The 23358-nt window shown below is 36.6% G+C and overlaps 1 protein-coding gene across 2 annotated transcripts in view; it reads left to right on the forward strand.

Annotated features, from left to right (window-relative positions):
• The window catches only part of RAB6A (RAB6A, member RAS oncogene family), an 89516-nt gene that overhangs the window by 42263 nt on the left and 23895 nt on the right, over nt 1-23358 (forward strand). The window contains exons 2-5 of one of the 2 annotated variants that reach the window (XM_070383751.1): nt 328-386; nt 13584-13637; nt 15030-15135; nt 17079-17190. In XM_070383751.1, the coding sequence (XP_070239852.1) occupies nt 328-386; nt 13584-13637; nt 15030-15135; nt 17079-17190 (331 nt within the window). Of the gene's footprint in view, nt 1-327; nt 387-13583; nt 13638-15029; nt 15136-15201; nt 15308-17078; nt 17191-23358 lie in introns of both variants that reach the window. The other variant, XM_070383750.1, reaches the window with a different exon arrangement.

The raw sequence follows: 23358 nt of genomic DNA on the forward strand, positions 1-23358 counted from the left end.
TTCTTTTTGTTAGGATCCAAGTAAATATTTGCTTGCCTTTTGTGAGTTAGAGATGTCAACATAATTGTTTTCCTTCATGTTTTCTCTTTATTTTCCTCAACTCTTAACTAAAGGAATATGCTTTATTTGTGCTCTCAATTTGAGATATTATCTGTTACTAAAGACATTTCAACAAACTCAGGGCTATATGTTTTTAAATTATCATTAGTAGAACCATTTCAGATATTTCTCAATGAATTGAATTGCAGTTCTCTGTAGAAAAATTACTTGAGAACCCAATTTAATGTGCTAACTGAATGAATCTTTTTTTTTTTCTTTTCATTTCAGTTGGAAAGACATCACTGATTACCAGATTCATGTATGACAGTTTCGACAATACCTATCAGGTATTTTGTTTTCTCCAACCTACTAGTTGTTTTTATTTTGTTTGCAAGTAATGTTCAAGGTACTTTTAAAAATTCACTTTTTTACATTGTCCTGGATATAAAAGCACTTTGTGTAACCTGTAAAATGCTGTATAAATACAAAGTATAACTGATTATGCTTATAGTCCTCAACTTTTTCATTTAATTTCTTTAGCTTCTCTTGTAGAATCTATTGAAAAGTTATTGGTAATACCATCTAGAATAGAAGTAGAGTGATTATATCGATAGATATTCTTTTGGAGATATTTCTTCCAAGTCTAGGGTTCTGTGACATTTTGGTCTATACTTGAAGTCAAGAATAAGTACTGTAATTAGAAATCATTAATAGAAGGAGATTTGGGAATGGGTCAAAGACAGTCACAAGGGAAATTAGGAAGTATTTTGATAAATGAAAAAGAAAACACAACATTCCAAAACTAATGGGATACAGCTTAAAGCAGTTCTGTAAGGAAAACAAGAGGTATATTAACTCAGTAATTTAATCTTCTACCCTAAGAAACTAGAAAAAGAAAAGTAAACTTAAGCAGAAGTAAGAAACTGCTTTAAAATATAGGCTTTATTATTATTATTCAGGTATGATGAAGCTAACAGATCAGGAGATGATTGCTACTGAAAAGGCTGTTATACTCACAGATTCCAAGAGGGAGGGACACTCCAGGCCATAGTAGGAGGGCAGATGAAAGAAGTACTGATATTGATCAGGAGATGGGGTAGGGGACAGGAAATGTAGGTACTAGGGTGCTAGCCTTTATTGTGATTTTTTTTTTAATTGTGATTTTTGTGAGAAGGATGGGTAAGACCAGCCTAGTTTTAATAATTTCAGTGCTCCTTGGGCTGTAGGGGCTGTTCTTGGTTTTCTGGTACTTGGCCTTGGGGTGATTAGGGCAGGGGCATAGTGGCTCTGAGTGTGATTGAGGAGATGGTTGGGGTATGGGTCTGGATTTGTTGGTTTTCATATGAAAGTCCCTCTCATGGGCAAGTTTACATCTCTAGGAAATGGCAGACTCTGGGAGGGCCAGTCCCTCTAGTATTAGGAAGCTCCCAGATATCAGGACAACAAAAATACAGAAAATAAAGACATGCTTAATTCAGAAGCTAATAAAGGTTAGAACAAAAATATATGGACGAGAGAACAGAAAAACAAGAAATTCAATGAAACCAAAAGTGGTTCTTAGGATCCTAAGATCCACAAAATTGACAAGACTTTAGCTAACTAATAAAGAGAGAGAGAGAGACTCAAATTATTACAGTCAGGAGTGTAGGAGAAAATCTTATAACCAACTATATGGAAATAGAGATTACTATGAGAGAATATTATAAGAGAATAGTGTAAAATGGTTGTATGCCAACATATGAGATAAACTAGATGAAATGGACAAAGTCAAAGAAAGATACACTACCAAAACTAACACAAGAAGAAATAGAAAATTTGAACATACCTGTGAATAAGTAGATAAAATTAGCAATCAAAAAACTTGTCACAGGACTTCACTTGTGGTCCAGTAGTTAAGAATTTGCCTGCCAATGCAGGGGACACGGATTTGATCCCTGCTCCGGGGAGATTCCACATGCCACAGGGCAGTTAAGCCTGTGCGCCACAACTACTAATCCTGTGCTCTAGAGTCTGTGCTCCACAGCAAGAGAAACCACTGCAATGAGAAGCCCGTGCACTGCAACTGGAGAAAGCCCCATGTGCAGCAACAAAGACCCAGGACGGCCATAAATAATTTTTTTCTTTTTTAAACTCGCAAAGAAAATTGTAGGACTAGATGCCTTCACTGATCACTTCAGTGAAATACATGAAGAACAACACTAATACTTCATAAATTTCCAAAAATAGAAGAGGAAGAAACATTTTCCAACTTATCCTATGAGGATACCCAAACCAGGCAAAGACATCAAAAATAAAACTACAGGGTATATCTTTTATGAATATAAACACAACAGACCTTAGCAAAATACTACCAAACTGAATTTGCTGACTTGTAAAAAGGATCTGTGCCATTTACCGGGTGGGATTGGTAGATTAGTACCGAGGTTGCAAGGTTGATTTAACATACAAAAAGTAATGAAATATGCTATATGAAAAGTCTAAAGGACACAATCAGGGAAATCCTCTGGTGGTTCAGTGGTTAGGACTCTGCACACTCACTCCTGAGGGCCCAGGTTTGATCTCTGATTGAGGAACTAACACGCCACAAACCGTGCGTTGTTGCCAAAAAAAAAAAAGAAGGACACAAATCACATGATCATTTCAGTGGACACAGAAAAAGCGTTTGACACAACCCAGTAGCCTTTGATGATGATGATAGCTTATGGTGAACTATGTCGGATTTGTGATCTCTGAAGAAGAAGATTTAGCTTCGGAACCAGAGACCAGGCTTGATCGCTCAAGAGCTTTTGAGAAAAGCTTCTGACACAGACATCAGAAGGAGGACGGAGAGTGCCCCCTGCTAGTCTTTAGCAAGGTGTTTTATGTCTATTAGAAAGCTATTAATCAGGTAAGAGAGACACCTCAAGGCTGATGGAGTTTCACCAGGCCCCTCTCCCACAAAATGCATTTTTGAGATAGGATGGCTTGAGGTGTGTCATCCCCCAGCCATAAAACAATTGATATGACTCCTGGTTTGTTGAGCTATTATCAGTCCAAGGTTTGAGAAAAGAAAAAATGTTAATCTTAGGTGGAACCATTTTGAAGAAAGGCAAATTCCAAAGCAAATACATCGTTTCATTAACATAGCTTAAGAAAAACATTTCCATAGAGAAACCTGCTTTTAATTTTGTATGGAGAAAGAAAAAAAATCTGACACTTGTAGTTTGTTTCCTCCTGCCGCTTAAGGGAGAGATAAAGAATGTCTGACACTTGCAGCCTATTTCCTCCGCTTGGAGACCCCTGGCCTTCCTGCCTGTTACCTTCTCAGTAATAAATACTCAGCAAGCTACAAATACAAGGGAAGTGTCCAAACATGATAAAGAACATCTCTATGAAAAACACGCAGCTAATATCAAACTTAATGTTTGAAGGCTGAATGTATTCTCTAAGATCAGGAACAAGACAAGGATGTCTGCCCTCAGTTGCATATATATCTGGTTATATATATATATAACTGTACAAAAAAGATCTTCATGACCCAGATAATCACGATGGTGTGATCACTGACCTAGAGCCAGACATCCTGGAATGTGAAGTCAAGTGGGCCTTAGAAAGCATCACTACAGACAAAGCTAGTGGAGGTGATGGAATTCCAGTTGAGCTATTCCAGATCCTGAAAGATGATGCTGTGAAAGTGCTGCACTCAATATGCCAGCAAATTTGGAAAACTCAGCAGTGGCCACAGGACTGGAAAAGGTCAGTTTTCATTCCAATCCCAAAGAAAGGCAATGCCAAAGAATGCTCAAACTACCGCACAATTGCACTCATCTCACATGCTAGTAAAGAAATGCTCAAAATTCTCCAAGCCAGGCTTCAGCAATATGTGAACCGTCAACTTCCTGATGTTCTAGCTGGTTTTAGAAAAGGCAGAGGAACCAGAGATCAAATTGCCAACATCCGCTGGATCATGGAAAAAGCAAGAGAGTTCCAGAAAAACATCTATTTCTGCTTTATTGACTATGCCAAAGCCTTTGACTGTGTGGATCACAAGAAACTGTGGAAAATTCTGAAAGAGATGGGAATACCAGACCACCTCATCTGCCTCTTGAGAAATTTGTATGCAGGTCAGGAAGCAACAGTTAGAACTGGACATGGAACAACAGACTGGTTCCAAATAGGAAAAGGAGTTCGTCAAGGCTGTATATTGTCACCCTGCTTATTTAACTTATATGCAGAGTACGTCATGAGAAACGCTAGACTGGAAGAAGCACAAGCTGGAATCAAGATTGCCGGGAGAAATATCAATAACCTCAGATATGCAGATGACACCACCCTTATAGCAGAAAGTGAAGAGGAACTCAAAAGCCTCTTGATGAAAGTGAAAGTGGAGAGTGAAAACGTTGGCTTAAAGCTCAACATTCAGAAAATGAAGATCATGGCATCCGGTCCCACCACTTCATGGGAAATAGATGGGGAAACAGTGTCAGGCTTTATTTTTCTGGGCTCCAAAATCACTACAGATGGTGACTGCAGCCATGAAATTAAAAGACGCTTATTCCTTGGAAGGAAAGTTATGACCAACCAAGATAGCATATTCAAAAGCAGAGACATTCCTTTGCCAACAAAGGTTTGTCTAGTCAAGGCTATGGTTTTTCCTGTGGTCATGTATGGATGTGAGAGTTGGACTGTGAAGAAGGCTGAGCGCCGAAGAATTGATGCTTTTGAACTGTGATGTTGGAGAAGACTCTTGAGAGTCCCTTGGACTGCAAGGAGATCCAACCAGTGCATTCTGAAGGAGATCAGCCCTGGGATTTCTTTGGAAGGAAAGATGCTAAAGCTGAAACTCCAATACTTTGGCCACCTCATGCGAAGAGTTGACTCATTGGAAAAGACTCTGATGCTGGGAGGGATTTGGGGGCAGGAGGAGAAGGGGACGACAGAGGATGAGATGGCTGGATGGCATCACCGACTCGATGGATGTGAGTCTGAGTGAACTCCGGGAGTTGGTGATGGACAGGGAGGCCTGGCGTGCTGCGATTCATGGGGTGGCCAAGAGTCGGACACGACTGAGCGACTGATCTGATCTGATATATATATGTAACCCTACTGCTAAGTCACTTCAGTTGTGTCCGACTCTGTTCGACCCCATAGTCGGCAGCCCACCAGGCTCCCCCGTCCATGGGATTCTCCAGGCAAGAACACTGGAGTGGATTGCCATTTCCTTCTCCAATGCATGAAAGTGAAAAGTGAAAGTGAAGTCGCTCAGCCATGTCCAACCCTCAGCGACCCCATGGACTGCAGCCTTCCAAGCTCCTCCATCCGTGGGATTCTCCAGGCAAGAGTACTGGAGTGGGGTGCCATTGCCTTCTCCGATATATATAACCCTAACCCTGTATATATAACCATATATATGTATATAAATATAACCATATATATATATGTGTGTGTGTGTGTATGTCTAAGTTATATATATATGTATCTTTTAAATAGCTTAATTGTAAAACAAAAACCAAAGAATAAGTTAAAAAGAATAAATCAGTAATGTTCAAACCAGGTACTTTTACTTTCTGAAGTATTTCATTATACCCTAGTTGTCTGAAATTAAAGAGATCTTTAGGTGTCTAAAGTGCTGTTGCTACTTATTCATTAAGATTATTGCTCTTATTCATGCAGACATTTTTTAAGGGAGGTAATGTTGATGGGGTGAGGTTACATTTAACAGATAAGCAAAGATTTTGATTCTTTCTAAAAAGTTGTTGAAGCCAAAATACCACTGTACTTTGGCATTAATAGGAGACACTGATTAACCATGTAAGCTACAAGTTTTTATAAGAGTTAGGCACAGTCCTAGATATTATCTTACTTTAACAGGGGAATTAGGATAATGTAGTACCCCACATCCTTAACTAGGGAAATTATCTTGACAGTGTATTAAGTATTACTTTGGAATATGAAGAATTGACCATATGTAGTTAGCTGCCAACTTAGTTATCAGGTGAAGAATTCTTCAGTGGATTAAGATTCCCTATCTTATGCCCTGACCATACACACAACAGAAAGACTTCTGAAATAATTGAAGAGCTAGTCTCATAACTAGAAATTTATTATTGAGCTATATGTAATGTATATCTGAAACTTAGTTTAAATGAAATTTTATTTCACAAAAAAGATAAACTTTATATATAATTCATAATTCATGCTATTTATGATTCCTTTGCACTGAATTAATTTTATTTGAAAAAGACTAAACTGGTTGGCCAGAAGAGTCCTTTATTGACCATATTTAGTCAGTTATTTCAAAGTAAAGCCAAAAAACCTGAGAAATCTGGTAAACATTTGTAGCTAGAGGCTGTAAGTGATTCTTGTAAGTTGCTCTAGTTTTTCACCAGTTTTTTGGTTTTGTTTTCTTTTTCCAGTTGTAAATTTTTCCAGTAGTTTTAAATGTATCAGTTTGAACCATATTACATAATTGCTATCTTTATCATTCAAAAATAATAGAATATTGGCAGTTTTATATTATGTGGTTCAACTTAATATAAATAAGCTCAAGAAAGATTCCCACAATTGGAGTAGATTGTTTTGAGGAATATTACATTACTCAGGGTAACCTTTGAGATTTCTTTGAATTTAGAGGATTTCTTATTCCAAGGACTGTTACAAATCAACAATTAAGTTCAAGATAGCATAGATTAAAACAGTGGGTTTTAGACACTAATGAACTTGTCCAGAAAGATGATGGTGGTGATTAAGTATATCCTTAACCTGTATAAGTTGAAGCTCTAGATTGTTCTATTCAAAATTCTAGTTATCAATAAAACCAAAATCCTTAACTAGATGGACTGTTTTTCTTTTTTAAATTAAACATTATTATTTATATTTTTTGCCCTCGAAGTATGCAGGATCTTTGTTTCCCAACGGGGATGGGACCCATGCCTCTTTGCAGTGAAATCACAGAGTCTTAACCACTGGACTGCCAGCGAAGTCCCAGTGGACTGTTTTTCTGACTCAGTGTTTGATTTGTCTTTTAATTTTCATTTAATTTTTTAATGACTTTTTTCGGGACTTTTGGCTTTTCCAGAGGTGTTGTCATTTTATTTGGGGTGGGGTTCTTTTTTTTTTTATTGTGGTAAGAATACTTATATGAGATTCTAACTTTTTATTATACTTTAAAGTGTACACAATATAGTATTGTTATCTACATGTATATTCAATGTTCTGTAGCAAATTTCTTGAACTTGTTCACCTTATATAACTAAAATCTTATGCTCGTTATAATGACTCATTTTTAAAACCTCAGACTCTACCTAGTTTCTCTCCTAATGGACAGAAATGTAATATGGCAGAAAGATATTGAGGGGAAAAATGTATATATATATTTTTTTCCCCCACATATGTACATATATGTAAGGATATTTTTAAATGGGATTCTTTTCTAAATCAGATTATGTATCAGCATCTTCTTTCTGGGGTCCTTTCTTCATTTAAAAAAAAATTATTTCTGTTAATTTTAGATTCTTTAACTTATCCACTCTTTTCTTTCTTTAGTCATTGCGTCTTTCAACTCCTTCTCTATTTTCTCTTGCTTGAGAAGGCAGCAACCAGGCAACAGAACTTTATGTGTGTTTGAACCACAGAAGGAAGCTGATTATCATTGCTTTGTACAGAACAAAACTTGTTTTCTTCACCAAGTTACTTTTGTAACTGGGTAAAATACATTCCCCATGTGAAAATCATGTTTATGGGTTTCTAGCTTCTCTGGCATCAGGATAGGGGACAAACCACTATATACAAAGTCAGACAGAATTGTAACTTATATCTGCAATCTTTCATAAATTAGCTGTTGAGATAAATAAGCACCTTTCTGAGTGAAGAGCATCCAAATAAAATAAACAAATGGAAGTTATCACCTTGACACCGATATATTTGGATAAGCTGTTGTTCGGTCTTGATTTGTAAGCTCCTATAAAAGTAGTTTAATTTTTTTCTCTTTTTTTTTTTTGCAGAGTAGACACTCCCCCCAACATCCATGAATTAGTTAACATTTAAAATAATACGTAAATGTAAATTAAGGTACATGAGAGAATTCTCTCTTTTAATTTCTTCTGTAATGATTGCTTTTTGCATTTCTCTAAAGAGGTGAGCAAAAGACTGCACTAACGTCTCATCTGTCTTTTATGAAAGTTTGAATTAGTTCCACATCAGTAGCATTAAAGATGCTGAAATAGTTGATAATGCTTAGTTTCCCAGCCATCTCATTTCTGTTCTTCCTGCTATTGGCTTAATTCTTTTCTGTAGTAGCCCAGCTTGAAATAAAATTAACTAAAAAAAAAGAGCAGCAGCAGGCTATTTTTCAAATTAGTTTTGATCTTTATGAGTTCAGTGATATAAATGATGCCCCAAAACTTGGATAGTATAATGGAAGGGGGGGACTGTTGTAAAGTCTGACTTTGTACTAATTGTAAAAACATTTATATCTTGACTGTGAGATGTGAAAATACTTGTTTCTATTTATAGCCATTAAAAATTACTTTCAGCTGTTTATAACAAACACAAAATAACATTGATAAGTGACATGAGAATTTTTTTTTCATGTAAAAGATGTGTAAAGGTAGTGTGTTTCAGAGCTAGTGCAGCAACTCCATGGTCATCCAGGACCAAAACTTCTATTTTAAGTCTAACCTAATCTAATTTATGATTTCCGTATTGAATTTTGCCTCATGGTTACTGAATGATTCCTGGATTCCAGCCTTGGTATCCACTTCAGGAAGGAAGAAGGATGAAAGGGGGAAAAAATAAGAATCTACCTCCCAACTGAGTTAACCCCATTTATTTAAAGTTCAAAGAAGGCTGGAAAATGTAGTTTTTCAAATGGGAAAAGTATGGATTTAAATAAATGTTTGATTGTGTTAGTAAGGAAGAAGGAGTAGATGGATATTTGTGTAGGTAGTTAACTACATCTGCCACACTGAGTAAATGAGGTTCTACTAGTCAGATTTCTTAAATGCAGCCATGCCACTCCTGTACTTTCCTGGGGTTTGTCAATTAGATTCTCTTGCATAGTAATTCAAGTTTATAAGCCCATCCCCATATGAAAGAGTGGGATATGACATTCAAGTTGAATGTCATAAGGTAGAATTAGTACTAGGTTATATGTTAGTCACATAGTTTGGGATAAAGGAGGAAGCTGCTTTTGTTGTTTAAAATATAAGTCTGTGGGAAATTGAAACCTACAAAACTACTCAAAAAAATAAACGAAGACCTAATTAAATGGAGAGACATCCCAGGTGGTTAAGAATCCACCTGCCAATATAGGAGACACGGGTTTGATGCCTGGTCTCGGAAGATCCCTCATGCCATGGAGCAACTAAGCCTGTGAGCCACAACTGTTGAGCCTGTGCTCTAAAGCCCAGGAACCACAATTGCTGAGCCCACGCACCGCAACTACTGAAGCCCGAATGACCTAGAGCTTGAGCTCCTCAACAAGAGAAGCTACCACAAAATGAGAAGCTCATGCACCACAACAGAGAGTAGCCCCCACTCTCTGCAACTAGAGAAAAGACTGTGTAGCAGTGAAGACCCAGCACAGCCAAAAAATAAATAAATATAAAATAAATGAATCTCTTTGGAAAAAAAGATGTCAATACTAACTACTCAAATCAAGCTGCAAATTCATTGCAATCCTTTTCAAAATCCCCATGCCTTTTTTTGTAGATATGAAGAGATTAATCATAATTTGCAATAGCCAAGACATTACTGAAACATATGAAAAAGTTGGAGGACTCACAGTTCCCAATTTGGGAATTTCCTACAAAGCTACAGTAGTTAAAACAATGTGGTAATGGCATATAGACACAATGGAGTAGGATCAGTCGTGTCCGACTCTTTGCGACCCCACGGACTGTAGCCCACCAGGCTCCTCTGTCCATGGGATTCTCCTGGCAAGCATACTGGAATGGCTTGCCATTTCCTTCTCCAGGGGATGTTCCTGACCCAGGGATCAAACCTGTGTCTCTTATGTATCCTGCATTGGTAGGCAGAGTCTTTACTACTAGCATCACCTGGAAAGCCCCATGGAATAGGATAGAGAATCCATATATATATATATATATATCCCTATCTATATATATATGTATGTATGTATGTGAGCACACACACAATTGATTTTCAGCAGAGACACCAGGCCCAACCTACAGAATAGTGGGAAATATTTGAAAGTTATATATCTGATAAGGATTTAATATCCAGAATATGTAGGAACTTGTACAAACCAATAACAAAATGACAAAAAAATTTTTTTGGCTGCACTGGGTCTTCGTTGCTTTGCGCAGGCCTTCTCTAGTTGTGGAGAAAGGGGGCTGCTCTTCATTGAGGTGTCGTGCACAGACTTCTCAACACAGTGGCTTCTCTTGTGGAGTGCCTGCTCTAGGACACACAGGCTTCAGTAGTTGTGGCACACAGGCTCAGTAGTTGCCGTGCACAGGCTTAGCTGCTCTGCAACATGTGAAATCTTCCTGGACCCAGGATCTAACCCAGTTCAGTTCAGTTGCTCAGTCGTGTCCGACTCTTTGCGACCCTATGAACCACAGCACGCCAGGCCTCCCTGTCCATCACCAACTATTGGAGTTTACCCAAACTCATGTCCATTGAGACGGTGATGCCATCTAACCATCTCATCCTTTCTCATTCCCTTTTCCTCCTGCCTTCAATCTTTCCCAACATAAGGATCTTTTCCAGTGAGTCAGCCTCTTCGCATCAGGTGGCCATAATATTGGAGTTTCAGCTTCAACATCAGTCCTTCCAATGAACACCCAGGACTGATCTCCTTTAGGATGGACTGATTGGATCTCCTTGCAGTCCAAGGGACTCCCAAGCGTCTTCCCCAACACCACAGTTCAAAAGCATCAATTCTTCTGTGCTCAGCTTTCTTTATAGTCCAACTCTCACATCCATAACATGACTACTAGAAAAACCATAGCCTTGACTAGACAGACCTTTGTTGGCAAAGTAACGTCTCTGCTTTTTAATATGCTGTCTAGGTTGGTCATAACTTTCCTTCCAAGGAGTAAGCGTCTTTTAATTTCATGGCTACAGTCACCATGTGCAGTGATTTTGGAGCCCCCAAAAATAAAGTCAGCCACCATTTCCACTGTTTCCCCATCTATTTGCCATAAAGTGATGGTACTGGATGCCATGATCTTCGTTTTCTGAATGTTGAGCTTTAAGCCAACTTTTTCACTCTTCTCTTTCACTTTCATCAAGAGGCTTTTTAGTTCTTCTTCACTTTCTGCCATAAGGGTGGTGTCATGCATATCTGAGGTTATTGATATTTCTCCTGGCAGTCTTGATTCCAGCTTGTGCTTCTTCCAGCCCAGCGTTTCTCATGATGTACTCTGCATATAAGTTAAATAAGCAGGGTGACAATATACAGCCTTGATGTACTCCTTTTCCGATTTGGAACCAGTCTGTTGTTCCATATATCGCTAGTGGGAATTTAAAATAGTGCAGCCGGGAACTTCCTTGATGATCTGGTTAAGACTTTCATTGCAGGAGATGCGGGTTCAAACCCTGGTCCAGGAACTAAGATCCCAGATGCCATGCAGCATGACCATAAAGAAAAATTAACTGATTAATTAATTAATTAAAATAAAATAGTGCCACTGCTGTAGAAAGTTAAAAAGAATTACCATATGGCCCAGCAGTTTTATTCCTAGTTTTATACCAAAAAGAGTTGAAAACAGGAGCTCTTAATAGCCAAAATGTCCATCAGTGGATGAATGAAATGGTATATCCATACACTGTAATTTGGTATTGCTTACAATAGATGGGGAAACAGTGGAAACAGTGTCAGACTTTATCTTTCTGGGCTCCAAAATCACTGCAGATGGTGACTGCAGCCATGAAATTAAAAGACGCTTACTCCTTGGAAGGAAAGTTATGACCAACCTAGATAGCATATTCAAAAGCAGAGACATTACTTTGCCAACAAAGGTTTGTCTAGTCAAGGCTATGGTTTTTCCTGTGGTCATGTATGGATGTGAGAGTTGGTCTGTGAAGAAGGCTGAGCGCCGAAGAATTGATGCTTTTGAACTGTGATGTTGGAGAAGACTCTTGAGAGTCCCTTGGACTGCAAGGAGATCCAACCAGTGCATTCTGAAGGAGATCAGCCCTGGGATTTCTTTGGAAGGAAAGATGCTAAAGCTGAAACTCCAATACTTTGGCCACCTCATGAGAAGAGTTGACTTGTTGGAAAAGACTCTGATGCTGGGAGGGATTGGAAGCAGGAGGAAAAGGGGATGACAGAGGATGAGATGGCTGGATGGCATCACCGACTTGATGGACATGAGTTTGAGTGAACTCCAAGAGTTGGTGATGGACAGGGAGTCCTGGCGTGCTGTGATTCATGGGGTCGCAAAGAGTCGGACACGACTGAGCCACTGAACTGAACTGAATGGGTACAAAATTTCTGTTTGGGGTGGTGAAAAACTTTTGTAAATATTACAGTTATACAGTTGTGAATGTAATTAATGCCATTGCTTATATACTTAAAATAGTTAAAATATCATATTTTATGGTATGTATATTTTTATTGTTGCTTGGTTGCTAAATAGTGTCCAACTCTTTGCAAACCCATGGACTATAGGCCACAAGATCCCCCCTGTCTATGGGATTTCCCAGTCCCACACTGGGACATACTGGAGTGAGTTTTCCTTCTCCAGGGAACCTTGCTGACCCAGGAATCAAACCCTCATCTCCTGCAGTGGTAGGCAGATTCTTTACTGCTGAGCCTCCAGGCAAGCCTGTATTTGTTTTACCACAGTTTGAAAACAAAGCTTGTCTTTAAAGAATTACATCACTGTCAGTGTTAAGTTCATCATTCGTAACAAATGTAGTACCACTCTGCTGGGGGATGTTGATAATAGGGATGCTCTGTGTATGTGAGGGCAGGGGCAAAAGGGAATCTCTGAACCTTCGCTCAGTTTTGCTGTGAACCAAAAACTACTCTTTAACCCTCTTAACCATTTTTTGAAAGACTTTTTAAAAGCGCAGTTGTGTATTTTACCACAAGTATATGTATAAAGTGTATATAAAATGTATAACATGAACTATATATGATACATGAAATTATAAATTATATATATAAAGATAGATTTTTAAGTATATATATATATATATAAAGTGAATATAGAATTATGTATTAGAGATACAATTTTACTCCCAACTCCACAGCAGAACTTGTGTGTTCTTAGACAAGTTGCATAACTTCTCCAAACCCTAATATTGTTTTGTATAAAATGAGAAAAATAATGATGCTGGTAGCTACTTTGTAGGGATGTATTAGGATTACAGATGATCATGTAAAGGGCCTAAAAGAATCTCTAATGTACAGCAAGTGCTCAATAGGTAAAAGCCATTATCACTGAAAATTTTGTTCATTTATTATTTGGCTATGATAATTTATATATTTATTCATTATTTTTTCTACAATCATAATGCCCACTTGAACTCTAAACTGCTGTCATTAATTATTACTATTTTTAACTTCTTTGTTTTGTTTTGTTTTATAGGCAACAATTGGTATTGACTTTTTATCGAAAACGATGTACTTGGAGGATCGAACAGTGAGTAATGTTTTCAGTGTGCAATTTGCTGCAACGCTGCAGGACAGAATATTATGCTTAAAATGTAATCAGTGATTGTTGCCATAAGAGTACTTAGCAAAGTTGCCAAAGTTGGTGTACAGGCCTTGAGAAAAACTGTTATTATAGAATGAATAGTACTTAGCACTTTGAATTTTTTATCCTCAAGTAGACTCCAAAGGGGAGAGAAAGTCATTATTTGTAATACTCTGATAGCCCTAGGCTTGTTAAACAAAATATGTTGTCTTGACTTGGAATATTATAACAAATAGCATTGAGATAAGAATATTTTCATGAAGAAATTAGAGCTGCTAAAGACCTTTTGTGTACCACGCTGAACCATTCAAACATTTTATTTGAATATCACACAGTTTGTGAACTTCCAGGCTTTGTTGGAATATGGTATATACCAAAATGACTGTGAATAGACAAAAGTAATATGTATCTCCTGGTTAGATTTTTGTCTTCCATCTTTTGGACTGCTCCCTTTAAGTGCGATATAAATTCTGTATTCTAGCCTGCTGTCCTTTGAAGAGATTCTTGTCACCTAAACAGTAACTCTCTTAAATGCATTATTTTGGGACCTGTACCCAAAAAGCATTATCTCTAATGACATTTCTTTAAGTTTGTGAGTCTTTTTCTTTTGGATGTTCTCCTTTATGTTTTAATATATAGCATTTCATTTCTTAAAATTTGAAAACAGAAACTGCTTTATGATGGTAAAAGAACTTAATGCTTATTTTCAGGCTTTTCTTCCTGGAATGTAGATGTGAATAAGAAAGTAAAGACAAGTTTAAGTAGGGTTGCAATAAGATATTTCTCCTTTTTGCTAGATTATATATAATGTTCTAGAAGTAAATGTGTGGGAGAACAAGCACAATTGTCAGAGATCCAATTTCAAAGTGTTCTGTATCCAATAGAGAAAAGAGACATTTTATTTTCATTTCAGAGGGGCTGATCATTGACATTTACCTTTGTTTTTCTCTTTTATTTTCACTATTTGAACATGAGCAGTCTGCTTGTGCTGTCCGGAAGGTATAGGATTCAAAGAGAGGTTGTAGAGAGGGGGGATAAAAAGGAAGCTGTACTTCTCGTCCTGTGAAATCTTTGCTATTGCTATTTTTTATTTTTGTATTTTTTTGAGTTATGTACCTTCAGAGCAAGCAAATTTTAAATATTACTCCCTTTTGAAAAAGGAAAGGAATTTTATGTTGTTTTCATTCCTCACATCCCTGCCACCTTTTGCATGAGTTTCCTTTTTACCTCCTTGCTACCCTCCTCCCTTTAAAAACATTATTTCTTTTTTCTTTTTAGTATGAGTTTGTTTTTTTGTTTTGTTTTTTTTTTTTTTATTTATTTTTTCCCATCCCACAGATCAGGCTGCAGCTGTGGGATACTGCGGGTCAGGAACGTTTCCGTAGCCTCATTCCCAGTTACATCCGTGATTCTGCTGCAGCTGTAGTAGTTTACGATATCACAAGTAGGTATTTTGCAACGGGTTGACCTTTCTTATTTTTCTTGCTTGTTTGACTGATTTTATTGTTAGGTACGATTGCAATTATGGGACACAGCAGGTCAAGAGCGGTTCAGGAGCTTGATTCCTAGCTACATTCGTGACTCCACTGTGGCAGTTGTTGTTTATGATATCACAAGTGAGTGGGGGGGGAATTACGCATTTCTAATCTTCTTTCAACCTTTAGCTTAGTTGCATGCATGTTCTTGTTTTGTGCTTGTTTTCTATACCAGCATGTAAAATTGAGTTTTATCATACCAGACCTTATCACACACCATCTAGGTCAGAGTATTTGCTTCATTGTTTGTACCAATGTATCTTATTTCTACTATGCCAGGGTTTTTTGCCCCAGAAATTTTCATTTGGGTCTAATTATGAACCCTCTCCAAGGCTTTCTTAGTTATCCTGTTATCCCTAAGCTACACCATAATTATGGTTGGAAGAGTGTTTCCTTTTTTATTTAATTTGATTTCAGATTTCTCTAAAATAATCTGCATTTATGTCTCTTGCCAAGTTTTCCAAATCCTTCAAGGCTTCTACTGAGGCTGTTAAAAGCTTCTGCTAACCAGCTTTTCTCTGCTTTCACCTTCTAGCCATCCTCTATATAGAGGAAGAGCAGAGAAAACTTAATTTTTGTTAATCATTTTCATTTGAGTGAAATCTGGATTCTCTGACTAGTTCATTTACTTTGTTGCTAACAAGTGACACTTTTCATTTCTCTCCAAGAAAAATATTTAAATGGGAGACTAAAACAAGTGATGGTCTTCCTTTTTCTTTTCCCTCAAGACTGAATAATAATGCCTTTGGCATTTTAAGTGACTGTAAATTTTGAATAGAGCCTTGATGACTGCCAGGGAAATGCTATCTGATTAAAATTGTCTTTGTAAATTGGTTTATGATATATTAGGCAATATTAAGTATCATTCCATATAGTGCTCCATAATTTATAGGAAAACCAGGATAGTACCACATCTTGGACTTCTTTAAAAACATAAACTATAATATTAGCATACATTTTTACAAATTTGCTCAAACAGAAATCATATTTACTTAAGAATAATTACAGTGGCAGAATTATAAGTTAGAGGTTTGCATTCAGAAACTTTTTATTTTGGTTAGGTGCCAAATGCAGTCCTTCTTTTCTTGAAGCTTTTCTTTGGGTTGCTACCTGTTTTAAAAATGTATGTTCATTATTGTGCTGTCACAAGTTTTGCAGCTTTAAAATGTTTGTGCTTACTTTAACCAAATCAAGTAAAACCAGGTGTATTCTTTGAAATTTGTGCACATGCGGTTAAAATGTTAGCAAATTGTTTTCTTTAGCTGCTTTAAGAATTATTGAAGTACTCAGAATCCAGGGCTGGAAAAGATGGGTTTTGTTTTAAGTGATTCTGGTACATTAAACTAATAAACTCCAAGTTAAAGTGATCACAAACTGAATAAGCAATGCAAACAGAGTGGTGTTGAAAGCTATTGAAAGGCTTTACAAATTTTGTGGATGTGTTGGGACTTACTGGCTGATGTACTTTTGGAGATGCTTTCTTTGTCACGTTTGGTATGTGTAAGTAATCAAAAGAGCATTGTGGCAACATGACACCATCTTATCTGCCATAGCTATCCTTTCATCGTTTAAATATTTTTTTTCAGTTACATATAGTATACTCATCTGGTCATGTACAAAAATTTTAAACTATTATAAAAGTTACCTTGTGGATTTTATTCTTGTGATTTGTTTAGATAACTGATACTTGTACTCAGATAAAATGGAGTTATGTTGCAGGCACATTAAAGGTGGGTTCTAATGTGCCAACCTCCTTCCAACTTCCAGTGCTTTTTTTTTTTCCTTTTTTGGTCCTTCACTTGGGAAGTTACTTGCAATAACACTAATCTCTGTCCACCTTCCTATATACCAGATGTTAACTCCTTCCAGCAAACTACAAAATGGATTGATGATGTCAGAACAGAAAGAGGAAGTGATGTTATCATCATGCTAGTAGGAAATAAAACAGATCTTGCTGACAAGAGGTATGGAATGATTTCATATGTATATGGAATGTTTGATTTCTTTGTTAAGTAGCCTATTATTTTTGTTAGTGAATCCTATTATTTTTGTTAGTTTTAAAAGGAGACTTGTTTAATCCTTAATCTTATGCCCCCATCCCTTTTCTTTAGTGTAAGAACCTGAAATAGGTAAACTCAGTCCTGGAAACTCCCTAATAGTCCAGTGGTTAGAATTCTGTGCTTTCACTGCCAAGGGACATGGGTTCAATCTCTCATTGGGAAACTAAGATCCCACAAACCCCCCGCAGTGTGGCCAAAAAAAAAAAAAAACACACATTAAACTCAGTCCTTAAAATAATTATTTTTGTGTGTAAACCCATATATAAATAACTCGTGCAAGATTGTTTACACATGAAGCTGATAGCTATTTTGTATTTTTTAGGCCTCATATTAATAAATAAAAGCAGTATTCTGTTAGAGAACAAAATATTTTTAAAAACAAAATCCTATCTTTAAAAAAGTATTCATAATGATTAAATGCACACTCTTTTGCTAGCCTTATAAATATTCATTATAATTCAGTAGTGTAGTTTTTTTCTTTTCTTTTTTTAATTGTATGGTTGAGCCAAACTGTGAGGTTGAACTGAATAGCTTGATTGTGATACCTTAGTCAAATGAGCAAAGACATATTCAAGTCACAGGATGCAAAATGTATTAACATTCACTGTAGAACCCATGGCTTGAATATCTGCCTTTAGCATTCCTCAGTGATCTACTAGATAGTCCTTCTGCTTTAAGTAATCTTGACAATTTAATATTTGAGGTTTTTACTGTTTATTCATTAGTTGGATATTGAAATTCCAGTAATGAACTTTTGCTGTTAATTTAAAAGTTATAAAGAAATACAGTATGTTCAAAGACTTATGAAATGTAAAGCCTGTTTCTGCTCACAGTACCTCATTTGGAATTGGCAAGAAAGTCTTTCTTTATTTAAAAGTAAATTCAGCATATGACTTCATCTTTTCTTTATGAAAATCATTTTTTGGACTTCAATGCTATTATATAAATTTTCATTATTTATCTTCACTATGAGAATTTGAAGATCATATATATATATATATATTCTTGTAGTGGAGAGTCCCAGGATACCTTCACTATTAAAAGAAAGATAATATATATATTTGTTTCTCTTTATAGCTAGAGTTATCTAAAAGGATGCATACAAGAGTCTGTTCTTTTACTGCATAATAGTTGAGTATACAGATATAGAAAGGTATCTAAATTATGTTTATAGTAACTTTTCTTTAAGATAATATTTGTCCATTGCTTTAGAACTTCTTTCTCAGTAATTTTTGCCAGACTATTGCCTATTAGCTTTCACATTTAAAAGAATTAGAGTCTTAAAAAAATTTAATTAAAAAAAAACAAAAGAATCGGAGTCTTATCATTCCATTAAAATAATTTTGTTTTTTTCATCTATTTTTATTATTATTTATTACTTCATCTATTTATTAATGTAACAGTTGCCTTGTTTTTCCAATGAAGTATAGTTGATTTATAGTGTTTCAAGTATATAGCAAAATGATTCAGAAAAAATAATGGCTCAGTTATATTAATACATATATATGTATTTATCCTTTTTTAGATTCTTTTCCATTATAGGTTATTATAAGATACTGAATATAGTTTCCTGTGCCATGCAGTAGGTCCTTGGTGTTTATCTGTTATACATACAGTGTGTATCTGTTAATCTGAAATTCCCAATACAATAATTTTTAAATGAAAAAAATTAAAAAAAAATTTTTACAGCATTAAAAGAAAATCTTTGGTACTAGGTGGCTTTTCATAAGCATAACATGGAATCCTAATGCCTTAAAGGGAAAGATTGATAAGTTTGAATACATAAATATAAAAATTGTATTCACCTATTCAATCAGTTCAGTTCAGTTACTCAGTTGTGTCTGACTCTTTGCGACCCCATGAATCGCAGCACGCCAGGCCTCCCTGTCCATCACCAACTCCCAGAGTTCACTCAGACTCACGTCCATCGAGTCAGTGATGCCATCCAGCCATCTCATCCTCTGTCATCCTCTTCTCCTGCCCCCAATCCCTCCCAGCATCAGAGCCTTTTCCAATGAGTCAACTCTTCACATGAGGTGGCCAAAGTACTGGAGTTTCAGCTTCAGCATCAGTCCTTCCAGTGAACACCCAGGACTGATCTCCTTTAGGATGGACTGGTTGGATCTCCTTGCAGTCCAAGGGACTCTCAAGAGTCTTCTCCAACTCCACAGTTCAAAAGCATCAGTTCTTCGGCACTCAGCTTTCTTCACAGTCCAACTCTCACATCCATACATGATCTCTGGAAAAACCATAGTCTTGACTAGACAGACCTTTGCTGGCAAAGAATGTCTCTGCTTTTCAATATGCTATCTAGGTTGGTCATAACTTTCCTTCCAAGGAGTAAGCGTCTTTTAATTTCATGGCTGCAGTCACCATCTGCAGTGATTTTGCAGCCCCCCAAAATAAAATCTGACACTGTTTCCACTGTTTCCCCTTCTATTTGCCATGGAATGATGAGACCGGATGCCATGATCTTAGTTTTCTGAATGTTGAGCTTTAAGCCAACGTTTTCACTCTCCACTTTCACTTTCATCAAGAGGCTTTTTAGTTCCTCTTCACTTTCTGCCATAAGCGTTTCTTATGTACTTTGCATATAGGTTAATAAGCAGGGTGACAATATACAGTCTTGACATACTCCTTTTCCTATTTGGAACCAGTCTGTTGTTCCATGTCCAGTTCTAACTGTTGCTTCCTGACCTGCATACAGGTTTCTCAGGAGGCAGGTCAGGTGGTCTGGTATTCCCATCTCTTTAAGAATTTTCCACAGTTTATTGTGATCCACACAGTCAAAGGCTTTGGCATAGTCAATAAAGCAGAAATAGATGTTTTTCTGGAACTCTCTTGCTTTTTCCATGATCCAGTGGATGTTGGCAATTTGATCTCTGGTTCCTCTGCCTTTTCTAAAACCAGCTTGAACATCAGGAAGTTCACGGTTCACATATTGCTGAGGCCTGGCTTGGAGAATTTTGAGCATTAGTTTACTAGCATGTGAGATGAGTGCAATTGTGCGGTAGTTTGAGCATTCTTTGGCATTGCCTTTCTTTGGGATTGGAATGAAAACGGACCTTTTCCAGTCCTGTGGCCCCTGCTGAGTTTTCCAAAATTGCCTGCATATTGAGTGCAGCACTTTCACAGCATCATCTTTCAGGATTTGAAATAGCTCAACTGGAATTCCATCACCTCCACTAGCTTTGTTCGTAGTGATGCTTTTAGATTGGCCATTATTCAAAAGATTGATAATGCACTGTATCATCAATCGTCTGAATAAATAAGAACTCTCATACACTGAAAATGTAACTAATACAATTTTTAGCGGAAACAGTTTAACATCAGTATTTAAAATACTTTTTGACTGAAATCTACTTCCAATAACTTACTCCATAGATATACCCACAGAAATTTGAAAAGATGAACATAGAGGAGTTATTATTGTTCCATTATTTGTAATATTAAAGAATTAAAATCAGTCTAAATGACTGGTAGTAGTAGTAGTATTTTATTAATATAAGTGAAATTCTTTGAGTCAGTAAAAAAGGAAAAAAGAGGAATTTATTGCTGGTTTACACATGAAGCTTAAAAACCCTTGATCGTTGCATATACCTGAATCCTTTGTCTTTAAAACAAGTAAATAAATAAGATGGTTCTGTGGCCTAGAACAAATCTGTGTAAGAATAAATGAAATTTAACTAGTATTTTTTGGGAAGAGAGTGGGATTATATAGGAGTTTATTGTATTGGTCTTTTAAAAATTACTGTTGTAATCAGATAAAAAAAGTTTTAATAACAGCAATTTAAAGTTAAATGCTTTTCCACTTTCTTTGACAATTAGTTTTTTCATGAAAACTGAGAGGAAAGACCAGAATATATCTGTTATAGTGTCTTAGCACCTAGATGCTCAGTATTCTTTTTGTCCTGTGTAGCCCAGTGCTTCACAGATGTTTCAAACCTGAGAATCACTTGGTAAACATGGTATATTAGACCCTCTTTTAAGATTCTGGCTATAGAGGATTGTGGTCAACTTTAAATTTTTTGATGTTTTTGAGCCTCCTTCCAGATTCAGTTAATCCAGAGTAGGTTCCTTGAATCTGTTTTAATTAATCTTTCTAGGTATGTGCATGCTAAGTTGTTTCAGTCATATCTGACTCTCTGGGACCCAGTGGACTGTAACCTGCCAGGTTCCTTTGTCCATGGGGATTCTCCAGACAAGAACACTGGAATGGGTTGCCATGGATGGCCTCCTGCTGGGGATCTTCCTCACCCAGGGATCAAACCTGTGTCTCTTTGTCTCCTGCATTAGCAGGCAGGTTCTTTACCACTCGTGCAACCTAGGAAGTCTCAGTCTTTCTAGGTGTTTCTGACAAATCCAAACCACTGTTGTGAACCTTGGTATAGCTAACTTTGAACCATTTTATTGAGGTGACTTATAGTTCTACAACTAGTTAGAATTTCTACCTGGAATCCTTCACATGTAGGGTTTATGGACTAATAATCATTGATTCAGGAGATATTTATTGAGTATCATGCATATTTCAGAGGATGCTACTCTTAGGATAGTGAACTAAAATCTTCAAGGAGATTTTATTCCAGTGAATAAACCAGGCAATAAGTAAATAAAAAAAATAGCATGTTTTATAGTGATATATGCTAAGGTTGAAAATAAAGCAGGGAAAAGGAATATGAAATGTTAAGGACAAGTTTATAATATTAGATGGGATAGCAGTGGAAAAGCTCCCTGAGAAGATGATTGGTGACTTTTGAGTAAAGAAGCTAAGGAAGTGAGGGAGTTAACTATACCAGTATGTTGAGGAAGAAAAGGTCCTAGGCAGATGACTCAGAAAATACAAAATTACTGAGTCAGGAATACACTTATTTGAGAGACAGCAAGGAATCCTATATAACTGATAAAGAGAATGATGGAAAGAGCAATATGGAAATGAAATGAAATTAAAATAAAATGAAAGATAGTGAAGGCCAGATCATGTAGCACAAAGTAAAAACTTTCTGAATGAGATTGGAGGGTTTAAGCAGAGGAGTAGCTTCTCATAGGTCACTGTTTGCTCTGTTGAAAATGCATAAGGGGAGAAGAGAGGAGGATAAACTAGACTTGATTCCAAGCAAGAAATAATGATGACTTGGACCAGGATAGTGGTAACTTGTGTGGTGATCAGTAGTCAAATTTAGATATTTTGAAGATAGAACTGACAGGATATACTGATGTGATAGATAGAATATATACTGATGGATGGAATATATTATGTTGGGGAAGGAGTCGTCAAGAATGACCCCTAGATTTTTGGCCTGAGAAACCGTCATTAACTGAGACAGGAGAGACTGCATCAAGAAACAGTTTCGGAGGGAATATCATGACTTCAGCTTTTGGTCATTTTAAGTGTAGAAAGGCTATTAGCTATCCTAATAATTAGAGGTCAGGTAGGCAGTTGGCTGTGAGCATGCAATTCAGAGCAGCAGTCCAAGCTAGATATATAAGTTGAGAGTCATCAGCATATAGATGATATTTAAAGCCATGAGACTGCATAGGATCTCCAAGGCAGTAATTGTAGATAGAGACAAGGTCCAATGAGTAAGTTTTAGGGCATCTGAAATCATTGTTTTTCAGAAACCCATAGTGCTGAAGTGTTTAAAGTTCTGCTGCTGATTGTCAGCTTACTTTCAAATGGTTAAAAAAACATATTTTAAAAAATTTATACTTGAATACATAGAGAATGAGTGGATATAACAAGCAGATAGAATAAAGCATTAGCAGTTGAAGTATTATATATAAAGAATGATTTTGCTCTTAGAAGGTGGAGAAATTGTAGAATAGTATCTTCTTGTAGATCAGAAGAGAGCGGAATCTAGCCCCCAAAAATAGTCTGACACTGTTTCCACTGTTTCCCCATCTATTTCCTATGAAGTCGTGTGACCGGATGCCATGATCTTAGTTTTCTGAATGTTGAGCTTTAAGCCAACTTTTTCACTCTCCTCTTTGACTTTCATCAAGAGGCTTTTTGGTTCCTCTTCACTTTCTGCCATAAGGGTGGTGTCATCTTAGATCCATTTAATTAGAATAGTT

This window comes from Bos mutus, chromosome 15 (genome assembly GCF_027580195.1).
Source record: "Bos mutus isolate GX-2022 chromosome 15, NWIPB_WYAK_1.1, whole genome shotgun sequence".
In the NCBI taxonomy this organism is placed as follows: Eukaryota; Metazoa; Chordata; class Mammalia; order Artiodactyla; family Bovidae; genus Bos; species Bos mutus.